This window comes from Podarcis gaigeae, assembly GCF_964106915.1.
Source record: "Podarcis gaigeae genome assembly, chromosome: 6".
Taxonomy (NCBI): Eukaryota; Metazoa; Chordata; class Lepidosauria; order Squamata; family Lacertidae; genus Podarcis; species Podarcis gaigeae.
Genome location: NC_139682.1, coordinates 72,888,051 through 72,909,089, shown reverse-complemented (window position 1 = coordinate 72,909,089; position 21,039 = coordinate 72,888,051). Strand labels below are relative to the sequence as shown.

General features: G+C 43.5%; 1 protein-coding gene across 2 annotated transcripts in view; it reads left to right on the top strand.

The window, feature by feature from the left end:
* Positions 1-19,829, top strand: part of GFI1 (growth factor independent 1 transcriptional repressor) — a 39,473-nt gene extending 19,644 nt beyond the window's left edge. For both annotated transcript variants that reach the window (XM_083743498.1, XM_083743499.1), the window contains exons 5-8: positions 8,275-8,681; positions 9,929-10,066; positions 14,208-14,373; positions 18,191-19,829. In XM_083743498.1, coding sequence (XP_083599624.1) covers positions 8,275-8,681; positions 9,929-10,066; positions 14,208-14,373; positions 18,191-18,369 — 890 coding nt within the window. In that variant the 3' untranslated portion in view covers positions 18,370-19,829. The remainder of the gene's footprint in view (positions 1-8,274; positions 8,682-9,928; positions 10,067-14,207; positions 14,374-18,190) is intronic.
* Positions 19,830-21,039: the final 1,210 nt, after the last annotated feature.

Here is a 21,039-nt window from a genome sequence, read left to right as displayed (position 1 = left end):
TCCTGTTTGCTTTCATGGCACAAAGGAATAGATCCTTCCAGGGATCCACAAGAGGAAAATGAATGAAGACTCAGCTCTTTCTTCTGGTCTCCCACTAAAATACAATTTAGAAATCTATACTTACATTTTTTAGCTTGCCTACCCTTCCAGGACCTCCAGGTGCCATACATGCTTGCACCCACAACCCCAATTTTATCCTCACAACAACCCCGAGAGTTTGGTGGCATTGCATGCCTTTATTTAACAAAACACTGCTTGATTGCGGATCATACCTCCAAGCAGTGTGAAACACTAATATTGTCAATAAAGGGCAAAGTTAAAATCAAGTATTAAAAAAACAGCAACCCCCAAAATAAAACAAATAGTTCAGGAAAAAACTTACGAAAACACATGTCAACTTCTACATGTCTTGCTTGCCCAAAACGTTTTTAGCAAGTGCCGAAAAAAGAACAGTGAAGATGCCAAAGTTTAGGAGCTGCCACACTAAAAGATCACTTTCTTACGAGTGAATTAACAAATATTATGTGTTACCTGTAACAGTGCCAGTTCCGTACATCAAAGCAGTTAAGTGGGCATATATGGGATGGGGTAATCCTGGAAGTAAAGACAAATGAACTGAAGGCATACAACTGAGAGAAAATGGGTGTGCTAACAACAGCAGCAGCAGCAACAACAACAACAGTACTCCACCCATCTGATGCACACAATGCATTGATTCTCCACATATAGTTTCTCTGTAAATCTGTACCTTTTTGTTTCGTCATGTGCCTGGATGTCATTGACATCTGCGTACAACTTCTACAAAATTAGCATCCTTGCTTGTCCAAAATAATATCCGTCAAGAGCATTCAAGAGTCCTTTGGAAGCAAAAAGGCCAGCCTCGAAAATATCAAAAGTAGTTGCAAGGGGCCAAAATCCAGTTTACAGTGATAGGACTGAATTAGGAGATTACAAAGCTTATGATTGATTAAAATAGTTTCTCTTAGAGACTGACTGCTTGCCAGATCAGACTGTCAGCAGCTAGCCATGCTGTGTTGCTTGCTCATGATCAGAGATAGAATATATCTCTGGTGTACTCCTGGTGATGAGATTCCCAGTGTTTGAGCTGCATCCTAAATGGGTTTGCAGCCAGCATCTCTAGTCAGCTTGCTGGGGGTCCCTATGGCGCTGGCAAAGCAAGCTGAACTTTTGGCTCATTTGACAGAAAGCACAACAGAGAACAGTTCATTTGGACTTTTTGTGTAGTGTTTGTTTTCAGTTTTGCTTAGAAATGGAAATTGCTGACAGCATTTCCACTGATGAAGTGACACTGTGGTGAATGCTGAGAATAGTAAAGTTGCCACCTTCTGCTTTTTTCCCAACAAAATAGATCTTGGGGGAATGGGTGGGTGTGTGTCATCTCACCAAGGTGGGTGTTGGACTTTTGCTTGATCTGTTTTTTAATTCTGAATTTCAAATCCTTGTAACCCACCCTGGGACCTGCTGGAGAAGACTGGGCAATACATGTAATAATAATAATAATAATAATAATAATAATAATAATAATAATAATACAACCAAAAAGGAAGATACATATGATAACCTTCTTAAAATTGGAGGTAATGTAAGACACTGTTGTTTCTTCAGGCAAAATACTCAAACAGTACCTACTGTAGAGGTAGAAATGTAATGCAATTTATATTATTAGATGTCAATTTAATAATTAACTCCTTTAACCATACCCCCAAATCTGACACTGAGGGCTAGCATTCTCCTTCTGCCTAGTGATTGGCTTTTATTGTACTGATTTATTTGAAGAAGAGCATCCCAGTACCCCAAATACTCTCCTAATGGCACTAACGGCTTAGCCCCCATCTCTCTCTCTCTCTCTCTCTCTCTCTCTCTCTCTCTCTCTCACACACACACACACACACACACCCCATGCTCAAATGATCAAAATGGGACGCAGTGGGTGATCTGCCTGAGTGTGAGAAAAATATCGCTACTGCAAAATTGTTTTTGTCAAAGCAGAGCACAAACCTGAGGCTGTAATAAACATGTAATTCCCCCCCCCACACACAAAAACCTTGCTGGCTCAATCAATTCATACACCTTTCCCTTTTGATTCTATTTTACTCTATTAACTTGTAAATACATTGCTTGAAGTTTTAATTTCTTCTTCTTTAAAAAATCCTCTATAATTGCTTTATTACCGTACCTTTTTCTGTACTTGCAGAAAGTGCTTTTTTAACCTGTCTTTTTCTTGCCGGTGTGTGTGTGTGCAGATAGAATATTATTAAGCTACGGCCATTTTTATTTTTACAATTATTTTTATTCTCAGTGGACTTAATCACATCTCTTCATTCCCCTCTCTATTAAACCGTTGGTTGGTGTTGTTATTGGATTATCAGTCTGATAAGCAAGAATTCAGGAGTTAATTGATGGTTTCTTGTAAACTGATTATTCTACTGCAACATTTTATCTTGTATTTTTCCTATGATTATTACGTGTGTGCATGTGCTTTAAATATGCTCCTTGATAAAATTAGCTAATAATGTGAACTACAAGGTGTTGGGGGATTTAAAAACACAATTAGATGTTTCTCTTAAATGTAGCATTTTTATTTTTATTTTTTACATGAAATGGAGTCAGATAACATATGATGTTTGATATGACTGCATTTCATGTAAAACTTATGAAACTGGACTACTGTTAATAATATAGGAGTAGTGTGTGAAATCTGTAATAACCATAGCTGTCAACTTTTCCCTTTTCTTGCGAGGAATCCTATTCGGAATAAGGGAATTCCTGTTTAAAAAAGGGAAAAGTTGACAGCTATGGTAATAACCCCCAATGCATATTTTCTCTTTAACTCAAAACAGATTGCAGGCATGAACAGAAACAAAAACCTTAATGTGTTCGCACCTTAGAGGCCATAACAGCACTAATATATATTTTCGGCTGTAGTTCACCTTTTCCTATGCAAAGTAAACCCACTAAAATTACTGAACTTAAGCTGGTCACATTTATTAATATCAACCTAACTACTCAAGGTGAGGCTAGCATGAAATATTTATTATTTATTAAATTTATACGCCGCCCTTCATCTGAAAATCTCAGGACAGTTGACAAGATAAAAAATACAGGATAAAAGCACAAATAAATGAAACAGAAAACAAAACAAAAAACAACAACAATGCCCCCTCCCACAAACACTATTTTTATTTATTAATAATGAATACCTTTTGATATTCAAATTCAGAGTTTGGGTCATGGTTAGGCACCAAATATTTTGACGTGTAGCATTATATTCCCAGCCTCCTTTACATTTTAATTGGGAAGGTCTAACCAACAAAAATGGCATTTCAGTAAAACTCCTCTGTTAACAATAAAATAAAGTCGCAACGTGACAGGGCTTGAAACATTACAGAACAACTGACCCTCTGATTTATTGATGTTAAAAACATCTCTTACTGTGTGTGGTTTCTTTCCATGTAAAAATATGTCCAACTGCTAGGGAATACACAGGGCACGAAGTGGCGCAAGTTAGGTTAAAAAATCACCTCAGGCAGTGCTCCCCCCTAGGGGTACTCAAGCGTACGGAGTACCGCCTCAAATGTTAAAAGTGCGGGGCATTTACTGTAACAACTTCATAGTGAGCACCAGCACCTTCCCTCCACTTTTTATTTATTTATTTTTTTAAAGCACTGATCACCTGTATTGGAGTGTGGGTGTTTGGGTGTGTATAGGGCAGGAGTCAAGTATAACCCCAATGTACACTTTGCCCAAACCAGTCAATACTTGCATATTCAAGTTATGGAACCAAGGTACTGCTGTTATGCTGTGGGGTGTGTGTATGTGTGTGTACATAATTCTTGCTGCGGGAGAAGCTTTTTTGTAGATAAGAACAGGACAGGCATTCACTAGCAACACCGCATGAGCCAACAGGCGCTGGTAATAGCCTGCAATTCCACATGGCTTTCAGAGCAGCAATCGGTGTACTACCTAGAGCAGAGGTTTTCAACATTTCTGAGTCCATGGCTACCCTGACCAACTCCATTCTTTCTGTAGCACCCCTGTGGGGCTTGGGAGCCCAGATGTGTCACCCTTTGCCTGCAGAGCCGGCAGCCTCTCAGTCTTTTTCAAACACCCTCCCTTGTGGAGTGTTCCCTCAGCCTCCTCTCCTCTCCCCTCTCCCTGGGAGTCCTCTGGGCAACTACTGCTGCCACCCCTGGTCTCTGAGCTGCCCCCCCTGCCCCAAAGAGAGGTGTCTCCTCCCATTGCCCCACAAGGGCCTAGGAATCAGCCCTTGGCCAGCCCTAGAGGCACTATGTCTGGGGAGCTTGTAGCCAGGGCTGCTGCAACAAGCTGCTGTGCAAGCCTTTGGGAGGCAGAGACGTGAGAGGGCATCAGAGGAAGGGAGGGAAGGAAAGAGGGACAGAGGCCAGTGTTGCCCGTGGCACCCCTGGCCGTCATTCAAGGCACCCAAGGGTGCCACGGCACACTGGTGGAAAACCACTGATCTAGGGGAAGAAGCATTCAAGGCTTAGAAAGAATCTATCTATGACAGAAGCACAATAAGAGAGCTGCTATCTGGTGCCACAATCGCTATGCATTTATTTAGCTAAGACTGATCATGCAGCAGACACGATCTTGTGGAGTCACAGGGCAAGAACCTCTGGGTAAGTCAGGCAATGCCATTACTGGGCTGGTTACGATTTAAAATGATGCAAGTGAAGTTTTGCGAGACTTTGATGTCACGCTAGAAGCAAAATTGTTGTTGTTTAGTCATGTCCGACTCTTCGTGACCCCATGGACCAGAGCACGCCAGGCCCTCCTGTCTTCCACTGCCTCCCGCGGTTTGGTCAAACTCATGCTGGTAGCTTCGAAAACACTGTCCAACCATTTCATCCTCTGTCGTCCCCTTCTCCTTGTGCCCTCCATCTTTCCCAACATCAGGGTCTTTTCCAGGGAGTCTTCTCTTCTCATGAGGTGGCCAAAGTATTGGAGCCTCAGCTTCAGGATCTGTCCTTCCAGTGAGCACTCAGGGCTGATTTCCTTCAGAATGGATAGGTTTGATCTTCTTGCAGTCCATGGGACTCTCAAGTGTCTCCTCCAGCACCAAAATAGAGGCATCCAAATATGCCCCCCCCCAAATCAGCACCAAGGGGTCAAAGCTTCCTTTGCTGATGCTGCAGGTGGGAGGCTGTCAGTGCAATACTAGGCTGATCTACTCAGAAGTAAGGCCACCTGAGATCAGAGGGTCTCCCTGCCAGGTAATTTGTTAGCTGCCCAGAGACCATTTGGTAAAGGTTATAAACACAAGTGATAAATACATAAGGGATGGGAGCCTGAATGTTTGAACCCTTCTCCTACAAATAAGCTTCTCGTAGGTAGAACACTAGCATGCCAAGGAGAAGACGCACTTTGCCTTCCTCAGTGACATTCTAGTTTTCAACCTGCTGATTTCAACCTCACGGCAAACCAAGGGAAAAAACATGCAACCCCCTTGCCACACCTACAGCTTAAAATGTTGTGGTCTAGGAAAAATTTGACCCCTTGAGTCACCTGGTCATAAATAAGGGAGATCTTTAAAAAGCAAACCATGCTTTAATATAGCTATAACTACTGGTATTTTTGTAAGAGTAAGTATTCTCTCCCTTACTGTCTGAGACCTTATAATCTAGCTTGGCGTTTTCAAATGTTGCCATTGATTTGAAATTGAATCCCCTTTTCTCCCAGAGGCTTTCAGTACAGTGGTACCTCTGGTTAAGTACTTAATTCGTTCCGGAAGTCCGTACTTAACCTGAAACTGTTCTTAACTTGAAGCACCACTTTAGCTAATGGGGCCTCCCGCTGCTGCTACGCCGCCGGAGCCCGATTTCTGTTCTCATCCTGAAGCAAAGTTGTTAACCTGAAGCACTATTTCTGGGTTAGCGGAGTCTGTAACCTGAAGCGTATGTAACCTGAGGTACCACTGTATCTAAAACATCTCCCTTCATCTGCCAACCCTGAACCTTGGGATCTGCATGGGGAGGCCATTCTCATGGTCCCGCTGATGGGACAAGGCCTTTTAGCTGAGATTCCTGCATTGCAGGGGGTTGGACTAGATGACCCTTGGGTCCCTTCCAACTCGAAGATTCTATGATTCTCTGTGGCAGCACCCTATTTGTGGAACTTCCCTTTACTGGAAGTGCATCAGTCATCTTCAACATGCAGTTTTCATTGCCAGCCAAAGATGTACTTGTCTACCAAGGCGTTTTGCGTGGTGTCGTAGTAGTTGTTTGACCTGCTTGCCATCACCCTCTTCCTATGAGCTTACATTCTTGGGCTTTTACTTCATTTTTCTGAGTTGGCGAACTACATACATTTGTTGCATTTGTTTTTATGATGAATTGTGAATCACCCCATGATCTTTATCAGCGCAGGGTGGTTTATAAAGGTGGGCAGAATTACCAAAATAAATCTGACGTGGTTGAAAGCATCTGCAACTGTGCAAATTCTTAGATTGTCTCCAAAATGAGATCAGCGCCTTGTGTTATGTTGTTGTTTTTTTGCCTTTTTCCAAAACGGTGGTGCTGTGCTGCTAATCACTCATATAACTGAAAAACGGGGGAAATGATTCACTCCTGAATGATTTTGCAAGGAAACAGGTTTGAGATGAGACTCGTGAATGACAGAATTAGCTTCACTGTTCCCTAGTTTTGTCTCAGAAATCAGGGCGAAGAAGAGAACTATCCTTTAATCTCAAATGTTTATGAACTGGATGGCGCAGAGTGCGAATTTGAAAGTAGCTTTGTACAGAGCAAAATGAAGATGTAAAACGTTTGGCTGGTCCTTGCAACCGCTGCCACTAAACTCGTGAAAATCTCCGGTAGTTTTTAAAATGAGCCAACTGTTATGAAGCTGTTGTTGAAATGTTTGACTAGCAGAGCTTCTTGTTATTGCCTATTCTATTATCTCTGGAGGGATTGCTTCCTTACTGTTGCATTTTAATTTCAACAGAGCTTTTAGGCTAATGACAGAGGAAGTGTATTATTGTTTGGTCAAATACATCTGAACTTATTTCAACCTGAATGAGAGGGAGGGAGTAGTTCTCTCACACATGAACTGCGGCTGTTAGTGACTGTGGGTGCTTCCAGGCAGGCATTCAGTGCGAAATGTGTGCTACTCATGCACACATGTGGTTTTTTTTTTACACTGTTCTCACAAGGATGCCACCAACAAAATGCCACCAACCAACAAATGCCACCAACCAAGGATGCCACCAACAAAATGCCAACCCTGTCCTTATGTTTCTTCGTCTTATCTGGATTTTCCTCTTCCACGGCAAATATGATGAGTAAAAACAACCCACTGCTGGTATGGAAGCTTCTTAGCACTAACCACAAAATACGTAATAAAAATAAAAACAACAACCCAATAACACCTCCCCCCCAAAAAGCCACATTTTAAAAGGACATAGGATGTCAATCAAATCAATCAAAGGCCTAGTTAAAAAGGAACGTTTTTGCCTGGCGCCTAAAGGTGTATAATGAAGGTGCTTGGCAAACTTCCCTGGGGAGAGCATTCCACAGACAGGGGCCAGTGCAGAGGAGGCCCATTCTCGTGTTGCCACCCTCCGGACCTCCTGAGGAGGAGGCACATGAAGAAGGGCCTCAGAAGATGGTCTCAGGGTCCAGGTATGTTCATATGCAAATAGGCAGTCCCTGAGGAAATGTGTGATATATATGGAGGATGTATGGAAGAGAAGTGATTGAACCAGACAAGAGGGCCTTCTTGGTAGTTGCACCTGCCCTGTAGAACACCCTCCCATTAGATGTCAAGGAAATAAACAATTACCTGACTTAGAAGATATCTGAAGGCAGCCCTGTATAGGGAAGTTTTTTTAATGTTTGATGTCTTACTGCATATTAATTTGTTAGAAGCTTCCCAGAGTAGCTGGGGTAACCCAGTCAGATGGGCAGCATATATTACTACTACTACTACTACTACTACTACTACTACTACTATTATACGGGACAAAGAAACTCAGCCCAGACACATTCCATCAAGCTCCACCCCATGGTGTAGATGTCAGGTGGTGGCATAGCAGTCAATAGCATGACTGGAGAAAATGGAGTATGTAGACACTAATGTTGATCATGAACAAAGAGAAACAGGATCCGCACAACCTATTTGTAAGATAAGCCTAGAAGCACCCTATATACTAAAGAGCTAACACAACAAAGAGGTTGAGTGTGTGTTCTGCGTGAACCCTGTTTAACCGCCTCCACTCAATTTGTGTCTCGACAGCCTCTGAGCGCTCCATCTGCCCCTCCCTGGACGAAGCTCCCCCCTTCTCGGTGCCCTTGAAGCCCTATGCCTGGAGCAGCCTTGGGAATTCTGAGCTGAGACATTTGGTCCAGAGCTACAGGCCCTGCCCAGGTCTGGAACGTAGCTCATCCCTTGGTCTCTTCTGCGAGAGAGGATCTGAGCCTGCTCTCTATGGATCGGAGCGCAGCTCAGCGCTGGGACTCTATGGTGACTTTGGCTCCTCTGGACTCTTTGAGCGGCCAGCAGCAGCCTCTGGGATCTACGTGGAAGGCCCACCTGGACTCCAACAGGAGAAGAGTGCAAGTAGCATCAAATTGGAATCAGAGCTCCTCTGTCGCCCCCTGTTAATCAGCACTGGTTCCTACAAGTGTGTCAAATGCAGCAAGGTATGGACCATATTCTATGACCCCCTTTGGTGGTATTCCTCTGTTCCACCCTACTCCACTCAGCCAGCTTCGGGGTGGGGGTTATTTAGGGGTGGTGAGGTCTGAAGGCTTGGGCAAGTATGGTCAAGGCAGAGACAGGTCCCTCTTTATTGCTTAATTTCAGGATGTGTGACTAGGAAGCTTGTACGGGGAAGGTGGAGCCATGGCATATTAATTGTTCAGATAGCTCTTACGAACATAAGAAGATTCTTGCCCATGAGCCCAACATCCTGGTTCCTACAGTGGCCAACCCAATGGCTCTCGGAAGCCCCAAAACAGGACATGGCGGCAAAATCCCTTTCACTTTTGTCCCCCAGCAATTGATATTAGGATCTCTGATTCTAGACATAGTATACAGCCATCACTGATTAATAGCTTTTTGCAGGTCTGGCTGGACTTCACAATTGTCCTTGTTTTGTGACATTTCTAATCTTTGCTTTTGTCACAGACACTCTAAGCTGTTTGTAGCATTTCTAAATCATCAATCAATGAAAAAACAGACAATGTATCAGATATATATACTGATCGACAAAACAGTATCAATTATTACAGCAGACCACGTACTTGTCGATCAGCATTTCAGCTTGCAGTAACAGTGGCACAACTAGGTAGTGGTGTAGCATTGGGGTGGTTTCCCCGGATGCAAAATTGTTAGGAGCGTAAAATTTCAGCACCTAGTGCTGTCACTGAGCTCCGTTGAAAAAGGCTTCTCCATGTGAACCAGGAAGTGACCTCTCCAGACAACGAAATGACTCTTCTTTTCTTATTTTTGTGGCTGCGATCTCCTGGGTGACGCAGGCACTATTAGGCAGTTGAATGTGCATGCGTGCCTCATCCATTTCCCTCCAAGTGGCCCCGGGCGCTCGCAACCCTTGCTACACCACTGCAACTAGGTAATATTAGGCTCTGGCCTTAATTGTCTTATGAGGTCCCCCTCTTTTTAGATGGTAACATGCATTACCTCATTTGTTTCAACATGTGGCCATCCAGCCGGGCTGTGCCTGCGATCCCTCTTGCTCATTCCACTGGCTTGGGCCACTGACACCTGCCCCACCCTGATGGCACCAATCCCTAGTAATGTTAATTGGCTGAACCTCCGTGGGGGGGAAACACTCTCCTAAACAGCTCTGATATCTCAGGTTCAGGACCTGCTGTGAGCTTCAGGCCTTCCTGAACCATAATTCTTTTTGCTTCCCTCTGCTTCTCAGGTCTTCTCCACTCCCCACGGCCTGGAAGTGCACGTTCGCCGTTCGCACAGCGGCACCAGGCCCTTCGCTTGTGAAATGTGTGGCAAGACATTTGGCCATGCAGTTAGCCTGGAGCAGCATAAAGCTGTGCACTCGCAGGTGAGAACCCCGGGGAAGGTGGCAAGTGGTTGGAGAGGGTTCATCCGCACGGCGGCTTAATGCGAAGAGCCCGCTTTCTGTACCTCTGTTAATTCTCTGACGTTCTCCTCCAAAGCACTGCCTCCTCACACTTTCCCCTCCTTCGGTCCAGATTTACTCATACCGGGGATACTCTGAAACAGAGAGGGTGCAAGGAAATCTGGATTGAGGGGGGGGGAGTGTGAGGAGGCAAGTGTGATTGGAGGAGAATGTCATATAGACAATGAAGAATTAATGGATGTACAGTGGTTCCTTGGTTTACGAACTTAATGCGTTCTGGAAGTCCGTTCTTAAACCAAAGCGTTCTTAAACCAAGGCGTGCTTTCTCATAGCAGCAGGCGGGACTCAATTTACAAATGGAACACACTCTACAGGAAGCGAAACATGTTCTTATTCCAAGGCAAAGTTCACAAACCCAAACACCTACTTCTGGGTTTTGCAGCGTTCTTAATTGTTGTTCATAAACTAAGATGTTCTGAAACTAAGGTACCACTGTACAGTAAAACTCACTATCTACAGTACATCAGAGTTTCCCAAACTTGTTTTTGGATTACATTTTGGACTACATTTCAGACCATCCTTGACCATTGGTTCTGCTGGCTAGGGATGATGGGTGTTGTAGTTCAGAAACAGCTGGAGACTCAAGTTTGGGAAACCCTGATTTACATTAAATGACAATATAAATGAGCCCAGAGTGACAGATTTATGGGACTAGCAGTCTCCTTGCCAGGGAAAGGTGTGTGGGTTATCATGCAGGGCTGGTGGGGATTAATCCTGATTACCATCCTATAACCAACCTGAAAGGTGCTCACCAAAGAGACGAAGCAGTGATATTTCATATGTTTTTGTTGCAACCTTCCCCGCCCTGCACAACAAACCCATATGCACGCGTATACACACACACACACACACACACACACACAAAACGTACATCAAATTTGCCGGGGTTTTTTAAAAAAATAACTTTTTATTGGGTTTTAAAAACAAGAATAATGTTACACAAATAAGTATACCAAGTTTTCTCATGCCATTTGTCTATGACAAAAATAGCATAATAAATGTGGGGTAATATGTACAACATGTGGTTCATTATTAGTGGTCAATGTATAAGTTCTTGGCTCATGAATTGGTTAAAAATATTAGGAAGAAAAGAGGGGGAAAGAGGGGGAGGGGGAATAGCCAGTGGGGTGGGGGTCATGCTTCTATTCTTCCACTTAGTGTATGTGTGGGGTTTTGTGCCAGCGCAAATTTCCCTTCTTAAAACTATTAGAGATCCTGGAACACAAAAGTGAAGTTTGAGGGTTTTGCGATCTAGATTTGGAGAAGCGTTACTACCACTGCAATAAATCTAAGTAAATCTCTCTTCCTTCCCCACTCCTGCCAAGCATTAGAGTACAAATAAAAGAGTTAGAATAATGATCTGTTGCGACCTTGATGGAAGCGTACAATAGACAAGCCTTCTTGTGTTTTGGCTCATTTTCCTCTCCCCCCCTTTTTTCCTCCTCCTCCTCCTCATTCCTTTTTCTTTTTTCTTTGCCATAATGGCTTATGCTCTATGCCATGTACAGTGGTACCTTGGGTTACATACGCTTCAGGTTACATATGCTTCAGGTTACAGACTCCGCTAACCCAGAAATAGTGCTTCAGGTTAAGAACTTTGCTTCAGGATGAGAACAGAAATCGTGCTCTGGCGGCGCACGGCAGCAGCAGGAGGCCCCATTAGCTAAAGTGGTGCGTCAGGTTAAGAACAGTTTCAGCTTAAGTACGGACCTCTGGAACGAATTAAGTACTTAACCTGAGGTACCACTGTACTTTGATATTTTTTGTAGTTTTTTTTTTGCTTTTCCCATTATTATTATTAAGGATTTTTCTTTTGTAATTTTAGTTCTTTATATTTATCTGTATTTGTTTAAAGCAAAATAAAGGTTTTTTTTTAAAGAAGAGTTCTTCTCCCCAAACCCAAATTATGCACCCTTCAAAAGCTTCTCCCTTTCTTCAACACTGTTGAAGTGCTGGGGGCGGGAGCGGGGCAGCAGATATATACCATAAGTTTAAAGCATATCCAAAACACATTTAAAGGGCATGACTTCTGCTAAAGAATCCTGGAAACTGTAGTTTGTCAAAAGTTCTGGGAATTCTGACCCTGGGAGGGGGGAAACTACAGTTCCCTGGATTCTTGAGGGTCGTCATGTGTGCTGGGTGCACTTTAAATGTATGGTGCTGATCGAGTGGGAAAGAAATGTACAGTGGTACCTCAGGTTACATATGCTTCAGGTTACAGACTCCGCGAACCCAGAAATAGTGCTTCAGGTTAAGAACTTTGCTTCAGGATGAGAACAGAAATAGTGCTCCAGCGGCACGGCAGCAGCAGGAGGCCCCATTAGCTAAAGTGGTGCTTCAGGTTAAGAACAGTTTCAGGTTAAGAACGGACCTCCGGAACGAATTAAGTACTTAACCCGAGGTACCACTGTACATAGATTTTCTTGACTCTGGTGACAAAAAGACACCTACCTGAGAACTCTAGGTGCTTTTTTAAATTGGAGCTGGAAGGATGAACACTAAAGGCTTTTCATCACAAAATGTAACTCTTTTTGTAATACACATGTAAAACCTGTGGAGCACAAGCATCACATGTGGGTGTTTCCTGGTTCAATTCTCAGTATCTCCAGAGTGGTTTGGCGATGTTTTCATGGTTCGAGGAAAAATTACTTGATAAAACAGAACATTTCAATATAATGAAATATAATAATAATAATAATAATAATAATAATAATAATAATAATTTATTTATACCCCGCCATCTGGCTGGGCCTCCCCAGCCACTCTGGGCGGCTTCCATAAAAAGCAAAAATACAATAAAATATCACACGTTAAAAACTTCCCTGAAGCTGCCTTAAGATGTCTTCTGAATGTCAGGTAGTTGTTTATCGCTTTGACATCTGCTGGAAGGGCGTTCCACAGGGCGGGCGCCACTACCGAGAAGGCCCTCTGCCTGGTTCCCTGTAGCTCAGCTTCTCGCAGTGAGGGAACCGCCAGAAGGCCCTTGGCGCTGGATCTCAGCGTCCGGGCAGAACGATGGGGGTGGAGACGCTCCTTCAGGTATACTGGACCGAGGCCGTTTAAGACTTTAAAGGTCAGCACCAACACTTTGAATTGTGCTCGGAAACGTACTGGGAGCCAATGTAGGTCTTTCAAGACTGGTGTTATATGGTCTCGGCGGCCGCCCCCAGTCACCAGTCTAGCTGCCACATTCTGGATTAGTTGTAGTTTCCGAGTCACCTTCAAAGGTAGCCCCACGTAGAGTGCATTGCAGTAGTCCAAGCGGGAGATAACCAGAGCATGCACCACTCTGGCGAGACAGTCCGCGGGCAGGTAGGGTCTCAGCCTACGTACCAGATGGAGCTGGTAAACAGCTCCCCTGGACACAGATTTGACCTGTGCCTCCATGGACAGCTGTGAGTCCAAAATGACTCCCAGGCTGCACACCTGGTCCTTCAGGGGCACAGTTACCCCATTCAGGACCAGGGAATCCTCCACACCTGCCCGCCTCCTGTCCCCCCAAAACAGCACTTCTGTCTTGTCAGGATTCAACCTCCATCTGTTATCTGCCATCCATCCTCCAATCGCCTCCAGACACTCACACAGGACCTTCAGGTTTGAAGGAGGAGGCAACTTCAGGGATCCCTACTTCCCCTTATCCAATGCAGTCACTATGGGATCTATATTTTGTGACAAGGCAAATGGCCACCGTATATCTGAATTATTTTGAATAATTCTGAGTTTTGTTTAGGCAAGAATACCCATATATGTATTTTTAAATTAATGGATATCTGCTTTCAGAGCTTCGTGTTTTAATCTATATTTTGATATAATTGTATTATTCCAACATGTTTTTCCTTGTGAATATTTTATATTATTTGATGTAAGCGCCTTTAAGTGGTACGTCAATCTTCTTAAACCAAAGGGGAAAAAATCAATTATCAGATTTATTTATTTTTTGAAAGCTGCTTCTATGTAAGTGGTTAGCAATGAACAGATATTCTAAACGCATTAAATGAAGAAGATGTTGCATCTGCATGAAGGTCCTGCTTTCTCTTGGCAGGAGCGCAGCTTTGATTGTAAGATCTGTGGTAAGAGCTTCAAGAGGTCCTCCACGTTGTCTACCCATCTTCTCATCCACTCGGACACTCGGCCTTATCCATGCCAGTACTGTGGGAAGAGATTTCACCAGAAATCCGACATGAAGAAGCACACTTTCATCCATACAGGTGAGAATTGCTACCAATAAAAATAAAAAACTAAAATAAAAAAAGATCAAATTATCTTCCAAATTATAATTATTAATTTTGGGGACTTCCCATAGTCTGGACCTTGAAGCATATCTCCAAATCTCAATCCTGCCTCTCGTCATTATTTCCATATTTCCACATCTCAATTTTAACGCTCTAAACTTCTTTTTATCCGCTGGTTTCCTCCACAGTAATGCTGGGAAAGCAGGGTGGACTAGCTGACAGATTTATTTTTTGTCTCTCCAAGGTATAAGTAGTTTTAGAAAGACAGACACGCAAGCCCTCTTCAGTTCTTCCTTTAAAGCAGAGGAGGTGGCAAATGTTTTTCTATGTGAGAGCCACATTCCTTTCTAGGCAGCATTCTGAGGGCCACATGCCAGGGGCGGAAAGAGCTGCTGGACAGAGCAATGCAGTGCCCCCCCCCTAAAAAAATGTTTAGGGGTTCTCTCATTTTCCTACTCATATTGAAATACTGCCCCTCAATGAGGCCAAACTTAGATTCACAAAATGTTTAGGGGTATGTGTACCCCGGGGGTAGGGGGGAAAGCACTGGAGCAATGAATGTCAATTTTCCCTTTGTATTGTTATTTCTACCCACACTCCTGAGGCAAGAAACAAGATGGCACCCTCCCCATTGCATGTGTATAGAATTCAGTTGACGTCGCTACCCATCCCTGCGCCCCAGAATTTGCTGCCTGATGAGCGCATTTTGTTCTGCCTAATGGTAGGCCCAGCCAGAAAGCTGGAGGATGCAGATCCGAACAGTCAGTCTTGATACTTGCTCTGGAGCTCTCTTGTGTATTATTGAGTTTTTCCATTCAAACTGCTTGAGGGCTATTTTCAGTGGTAGGCAAGGCACCATGATCTTGAGTTTCTGGGGAACATGGAAACAAAACAAAAACGCAGATTGAATAGCTGAGGAAAACTGTTAGGAGAAAGACAAACAGAACACGCTGCAGATTTAAATGGAGCTTTTCTCAGGGGGTATGTCTTCTGACCCAGCAGCCTTCTGTATCCGCTGAAGCGGGAGTAAATTACAAAGATATTATCTCCCATGCGAATAAAAAACAGGAGGAGAGCTTTGCAGAGATCTATAGAGTCCGACACCTGTTTCCTACAATGGCCAACCAGATGACTATGGAAGGCCCACAAGCAGGAGATGAGGGCAATAGGCCTCTCCTGCCATTTGCTGTTTGGCAACTGATATTCAGAGGCATGTTGCCTCAGTTATTGGATGTGATGCAAAACCATTATGGCTAATGGCCATTGAGAGCCTTATTCACCATGAATATGCTTAATCCCTTCTTAAGACTGTCTACGTTGGTCCAGCACTATATCTTGTGGTAGCAAACTCTACTATTTCACAATTTAGCTTCATCAGATAATCCCTATTCTGGTACTTTTGAGAGAGGGAGAAAATGGTCTCTCTGTCCACCGTTCTCCCTGTCACTCACAATTTTTCTAAGCTAAAAACCCCCAAACCTGTTTCTCCTAGGGAAGTTGCTCCAGCCCCCTGATATTTTGGCTGCTCTTTTCCAGCTCTAAAATATCAGCTGTACACTGTATTATAAGAGTGGTTGCACCATAGTTTTGTGTAAAGGCATTGTGTAGGTGGTTCCATCGTATCCTGCTGATTCCCAACATGGAATCTGCCTTTTTCACAACAGTACCACACTGGATCAACATTTTCATTTGGCCACCCACCACAAATGCAAGATCTTTTTTCAGTCAGTGCCAGCTTAAATCCCAATGAAATAAGGATTTCTGCATGACTTCGCACTTGCTTAAATTGCCATTTTAATGTCCATTCTCCCAGTTCTGAGACAGCCTTTTGGTTCAAGGTTTTATGTCATTCTGTATGGCTGGTGTGAAAAAACGCTGCATATTACACCTTGGAAAATGCAATTCATGGTCACTGCTGTTGAGAGTTTTCATGTGCAATCTGATTGTAAGAGCATCACTGATATTGTCCATCTCCACATTGCTAACTCCATTCTCCACCCATGTCCTGCCCCATTTTTGTGAGCTTTTATTGGTTTTTAGAAACCGATTGCTTGTCACAGTTTCAAAGTGTGCTAGTCTACTCTCAGCATAATGCCACTTACTTTGAGCGCGTGTTGATGGAAAACAAGATGCCCCTCAGCAAAACCTCGCAACGTGTAAGAACAAATGGCTGCACAATTATTTCCCCAGGAAGCACGACCATTAACATTTCAGAGACAGGGAAGGAGGCAGTGAAAGAAAAAGGCCTTCTGTGGTTAGGACGAGGGCAGCGCCCGGATTTTAAAATCAGGTTCTTCCACTTTCCAAACAGGCGCACTGGCTTAGTGAGCAATGAGGGCCACTATCTGTGTGCATGTTTGGGAGAGGAAATCATTTGTGCAATTGGAAATAGAAACGAACAATCCAACTGCTATTGAAATGCTCTTTTCATCTGAAGAGGTGAGCAATGAAGAATGAGCTGCTTAGGGGAAGAGGGTGGGAATCTTCTCCTGCAAAGGTTTTCAAGGGAACTCTGATCCGTAGTTTGCCAAGGATGCTTTAGGGAAGAAAAGGATAGCTTTCTAAGTCTGAGAGCTGAGATCCCCATTGAGCTGGCTGTTTAGGGGCTGCACCCTCTCAACCCTGACATCATTGCCAAGCTCTGAGTTACCTGAAAGGGTAATGTGAGGGCTCCCTTGTCTCCTTCTTCCAGTTGTGCCTTGTCAGAGAGTGGCTGGTACTTGTCCGAAACTAGGGCGATTAAAATTAGCACAAAACTTGACAAGGATCTTAAAGATGCTATCCTAGGGTTGCCATATTTCAAAAAGTAAAAACCAGGGCACCCTGAAAATTGTTCAGCTTTTTAAAGACAAACCCCAAAGCTGTTGAGTTGAAGGTTTGTTTATTTTTTGTTTCTTTACAAAAACACAATTCTCCAATTGACTTGCCTAAGATCCAGGACAAAGCGCTGCCTTTTGGAAATTGACCTCCAGGTGTCCGCCTTTTGAAATCCCGGGAATGTCCAGACATATGGCAGTCCTATGCTGTCCTTAGTATTTATTCCAAGTCACCTGCCCGTATTGGATATCTGGGGGTGCCATTTTCTTTATATATATAATTTTTTATTAGTTTTTTTAACATATCATATCATTTTCAACAGTAATTAAACATACTTTTGCATCTTATTCAAATTTTTGACTTCCATCAATCCTGTCTGAAAATTTTCCAATCTAATCTCTCAGTATGCATTTCTTATCTTCCCTATTACATTTCAAACTCATAACCAATATCTCTTTTTCTACTTTGTAACACTTTGTATATTTTTCCTTACAAAACTTCTTGTAGTCCTACTAGCGTAATTTGTTGATTACAGTTGCTCTTCAAATAATTCATATACCGTATTTTTTGCTCTGTAAGACTCACTTTTTCCCTCCTAAAAAGTAAGGGGAAATGTGTGTGTGTGTTATGGAGCGAATGCAGGCTGCGTGGCTATCACAGAAGCCAGAACAGCAAGAGGGATTGCTGCTTTCACAGCACAGCGATCCCTCTTGCTGTTCTGGCTTCTGAGATTCAGAATATATATATTTTTCTTGTTTTCCTTCTCCAAAAACTAGGTGCGTCTTGTGGTCTGGTGTGTCTTATAGAGCGAAAAATATGGTACTTCTTCCAATCTTCTGTAAATCTCTGGTCCCACAGGTTTCGAATCCTTCCTGTCATTTTGTCCAATTCTGCATTTTCTATTGGACTTTTCAAGCTGGTTTGCTAAGGGTGCTACGTTGTTGTAACTTTGTGCCCATCCTTTTGTAATCCACAGGTGAGAAGCCCCACAAGTGCCAGGTGTGCGGCAAAGCCTTCAGCCAGAGTTCCAATCTCATCACCCATAGTCGGAAGCACACGGGCTTCAAGCCCTTTGGCTGCGATCTGTGTGGCAAAGGCTTCCAGAGAAAAGTGGATTTGCGGAGGCACCGAGAGACACAACATGGTCTGAAATGAGAGCCATGCAGAATCCGGGCGGGGAGGGGGAGGGAACCCAGGGAACCCCCAAAACACTATGTCAACAGACTTTTCCTCCTCCCTTGGTGGGCTGCCCTCTTCCTGCCCCCGCCTCTCTTGTCTGGCCACTTCCTGCCATGTTCTCACTAAACAGGAAGCCAGAGCAGACTGGCCAGCATTTTGTAGAACTTCACCGAAAGGTCTTGGAATGAAAATGGAATGCCAAGGCTGAAGGAAGGTGGGGTGAAGTCTTTTTCCCCACCCTGTGTCTCTTCCTTTAAAATTAAACACTGGAAAAATAACATGCACACCCCACCGCCTTAAAGCCCCCAAAGTCTTTGTATACATAAGCTACTGGTGCCTATGAACCAGAAAGTCCTTTAAAAAATGAATTTCCCAGCTAACCCTTGATTTCCTGAAAGTTAGTTTTTATCTGGGAAATCTAAACTACCTGAGTTTACATGGTCAACACACTGAGCAGCTTGACAAAGGAGAGAGAGAGTGACTGTATTTGATTTTCTACCGTTTAAAAACTTGTGACTGGTTTTCATCGATTGGACCTGGGACCTCAAGGCCCCGCCTTTTCCAGAGTTTATTGAGCTCCTATTAGGCAGCTTCCTAGGATTGCTCCCAGCTAACTGGTCCTAGGCTCCAAATTTAGGAGTATTGGATTGTGGCCCAATACATTTTTCTAGCTGAGGGAAAGAGCCCCTTGGCTACTTCAGCCAACCTTGCCTAGTCCTGGTTGAGAATGCCTGAATAAGTTGGAGGGCAGCATTTAGATGTTGTGCAAAGTCCGGCATTCCCCACATGCTCCTCACATGTGTTTCACCAAGATGTCATCTCTAATTTTTAGTCTTCGTTGCACACCCAGGCCAGGTGTTAATCTCCAGTAGCTCCCTTCATGCCAGGGATTTGCAACTTTTAGGACAACACAATGCTCCTATCCAAGAATTTCAGTCTACCTATTTTATGTCCTGGTTTTTTGTGTGGTGCATGTATGGCTTTTCCTTTGCACCTGTTGGGAAGAGCCAATACGAAAGAGCCTTATTATTAAAAAATGTTGAAGTTTGCCCTTGAGTTGAAGAGGGCAGAAATAAGGGATGAGGACAGATTTTTGCTTTTAAATGTCATTGGCATTCTGTGATTAGATAACCAGTAGGTGAGAAATAGCTGAGGAGCTCCTGTTACTCTGGACTGAATATTTAGGTTATATGCTCTCAGATGGTCTCATGCCTGGAAGGACCCATAAATTAGTATCAGTTTGTTATAGTATGAATTTGCCTTAACTAATCCTGTGCATACCTCATTGTGGGCAGGGGTGGGGGAAGAATCTGTTTTTACTTTATAGATAGGATTGTAAATGCCTTTATTTAGACTTTACAGTGTGTCTTATGTTCATTGATGCATATTTATTGGAATAATGTTTTAAATTAATAAAGTCCCGAGGATCCTCAGAAGCAGTATTTATTTCAACAGGACGTATTAACCAAACCAGAGGTGCGATTCTAGGTGAATTTACTTGGAAATCGGGTCCACAAATCAATGGACTTATTTCCCCCAACGGTGTAGGAATTACAGCAAATCAGTTAACAAAGCTTCTGTACGATCAGACAAAAAACAAGACAGAACACTGAAGCTGGGAGGAAGACAGACGAAGCGCAAATCAGCCAAAAAGGTGTCACTTTAAGGCCACACTTTGACAGGCATATTCATGTCAAATCAGTGCCAGAGTTGGAGTCCTATCAGCCTGTGCACCATATATATATATATACCAATATAGTGCCAAACAGTACAAAGGTATGGACAGCTGCACTGCAAAACAATCTGATTCCCCCACAGCAGTGCCCTTCTCCTTGACAATGCAGTCAATGCCTGGACAGGAGTTTATATTGCACATGATACAAAAAAAAAAAAAAAAATCATCCAGAGCGGTCTCGACTGAGCAGGATCATAGATAAGCAGATTCTTTTTCTAGGGTGCAACCTGATACACGCCTATTCAGAAGCAAGTCCTGTTGGCTTCAGTAGGGGCTTGCTCTCTGGTAAATTGGTGTAGGGTTGCAGTCTTTTGATCTCCTCCGCAAGCTGTGCGCATGTAACTTACGTGGCAATTATACAGGCTTAGAGAGCATGCGAAGGCAGCTTTTTCAGCATATTACCAGGATGTGACACATTTTTTGAGAACGAGAAAAGAGACCTAAAGAAGCACAGGGTTCAGAGAAGGGCTGGATTTACACCCACACTTTTGACTTTTTTTGGCTTATCATGTGGAAAGCTCAGAGAAATGAATGCTGAGTTGTTTAGGACTGGGGATGATCACTGGTCACACCTAAGAGGAGACGGCCAAGTTCAGGGATGCAGAACTGTGACCCCCAGATTTAGCTGGAATATGCCCATCATCCCTGGCCATTGGCGCTGATGAGCGGGACAGATGGGAACTGCAGTCCAATAATATCTAGTTGCCCACCTGCGGCCTAGCTCATCTCATTCCTAGCAGAACCTCCAGGCGCTTCTTTGTTTTGTTTTAAATCATGATGAATAATTAGCAGTTCTGAATTTAGTGTAATAAATCCATTTAACTAGGAGAGTCTGAATAGTCCCACCTTGCTCGTTCAAGACACGGTTCATTTTTATAATAGATCTGGGCTTCCCAAACTTGGGTCTTTAG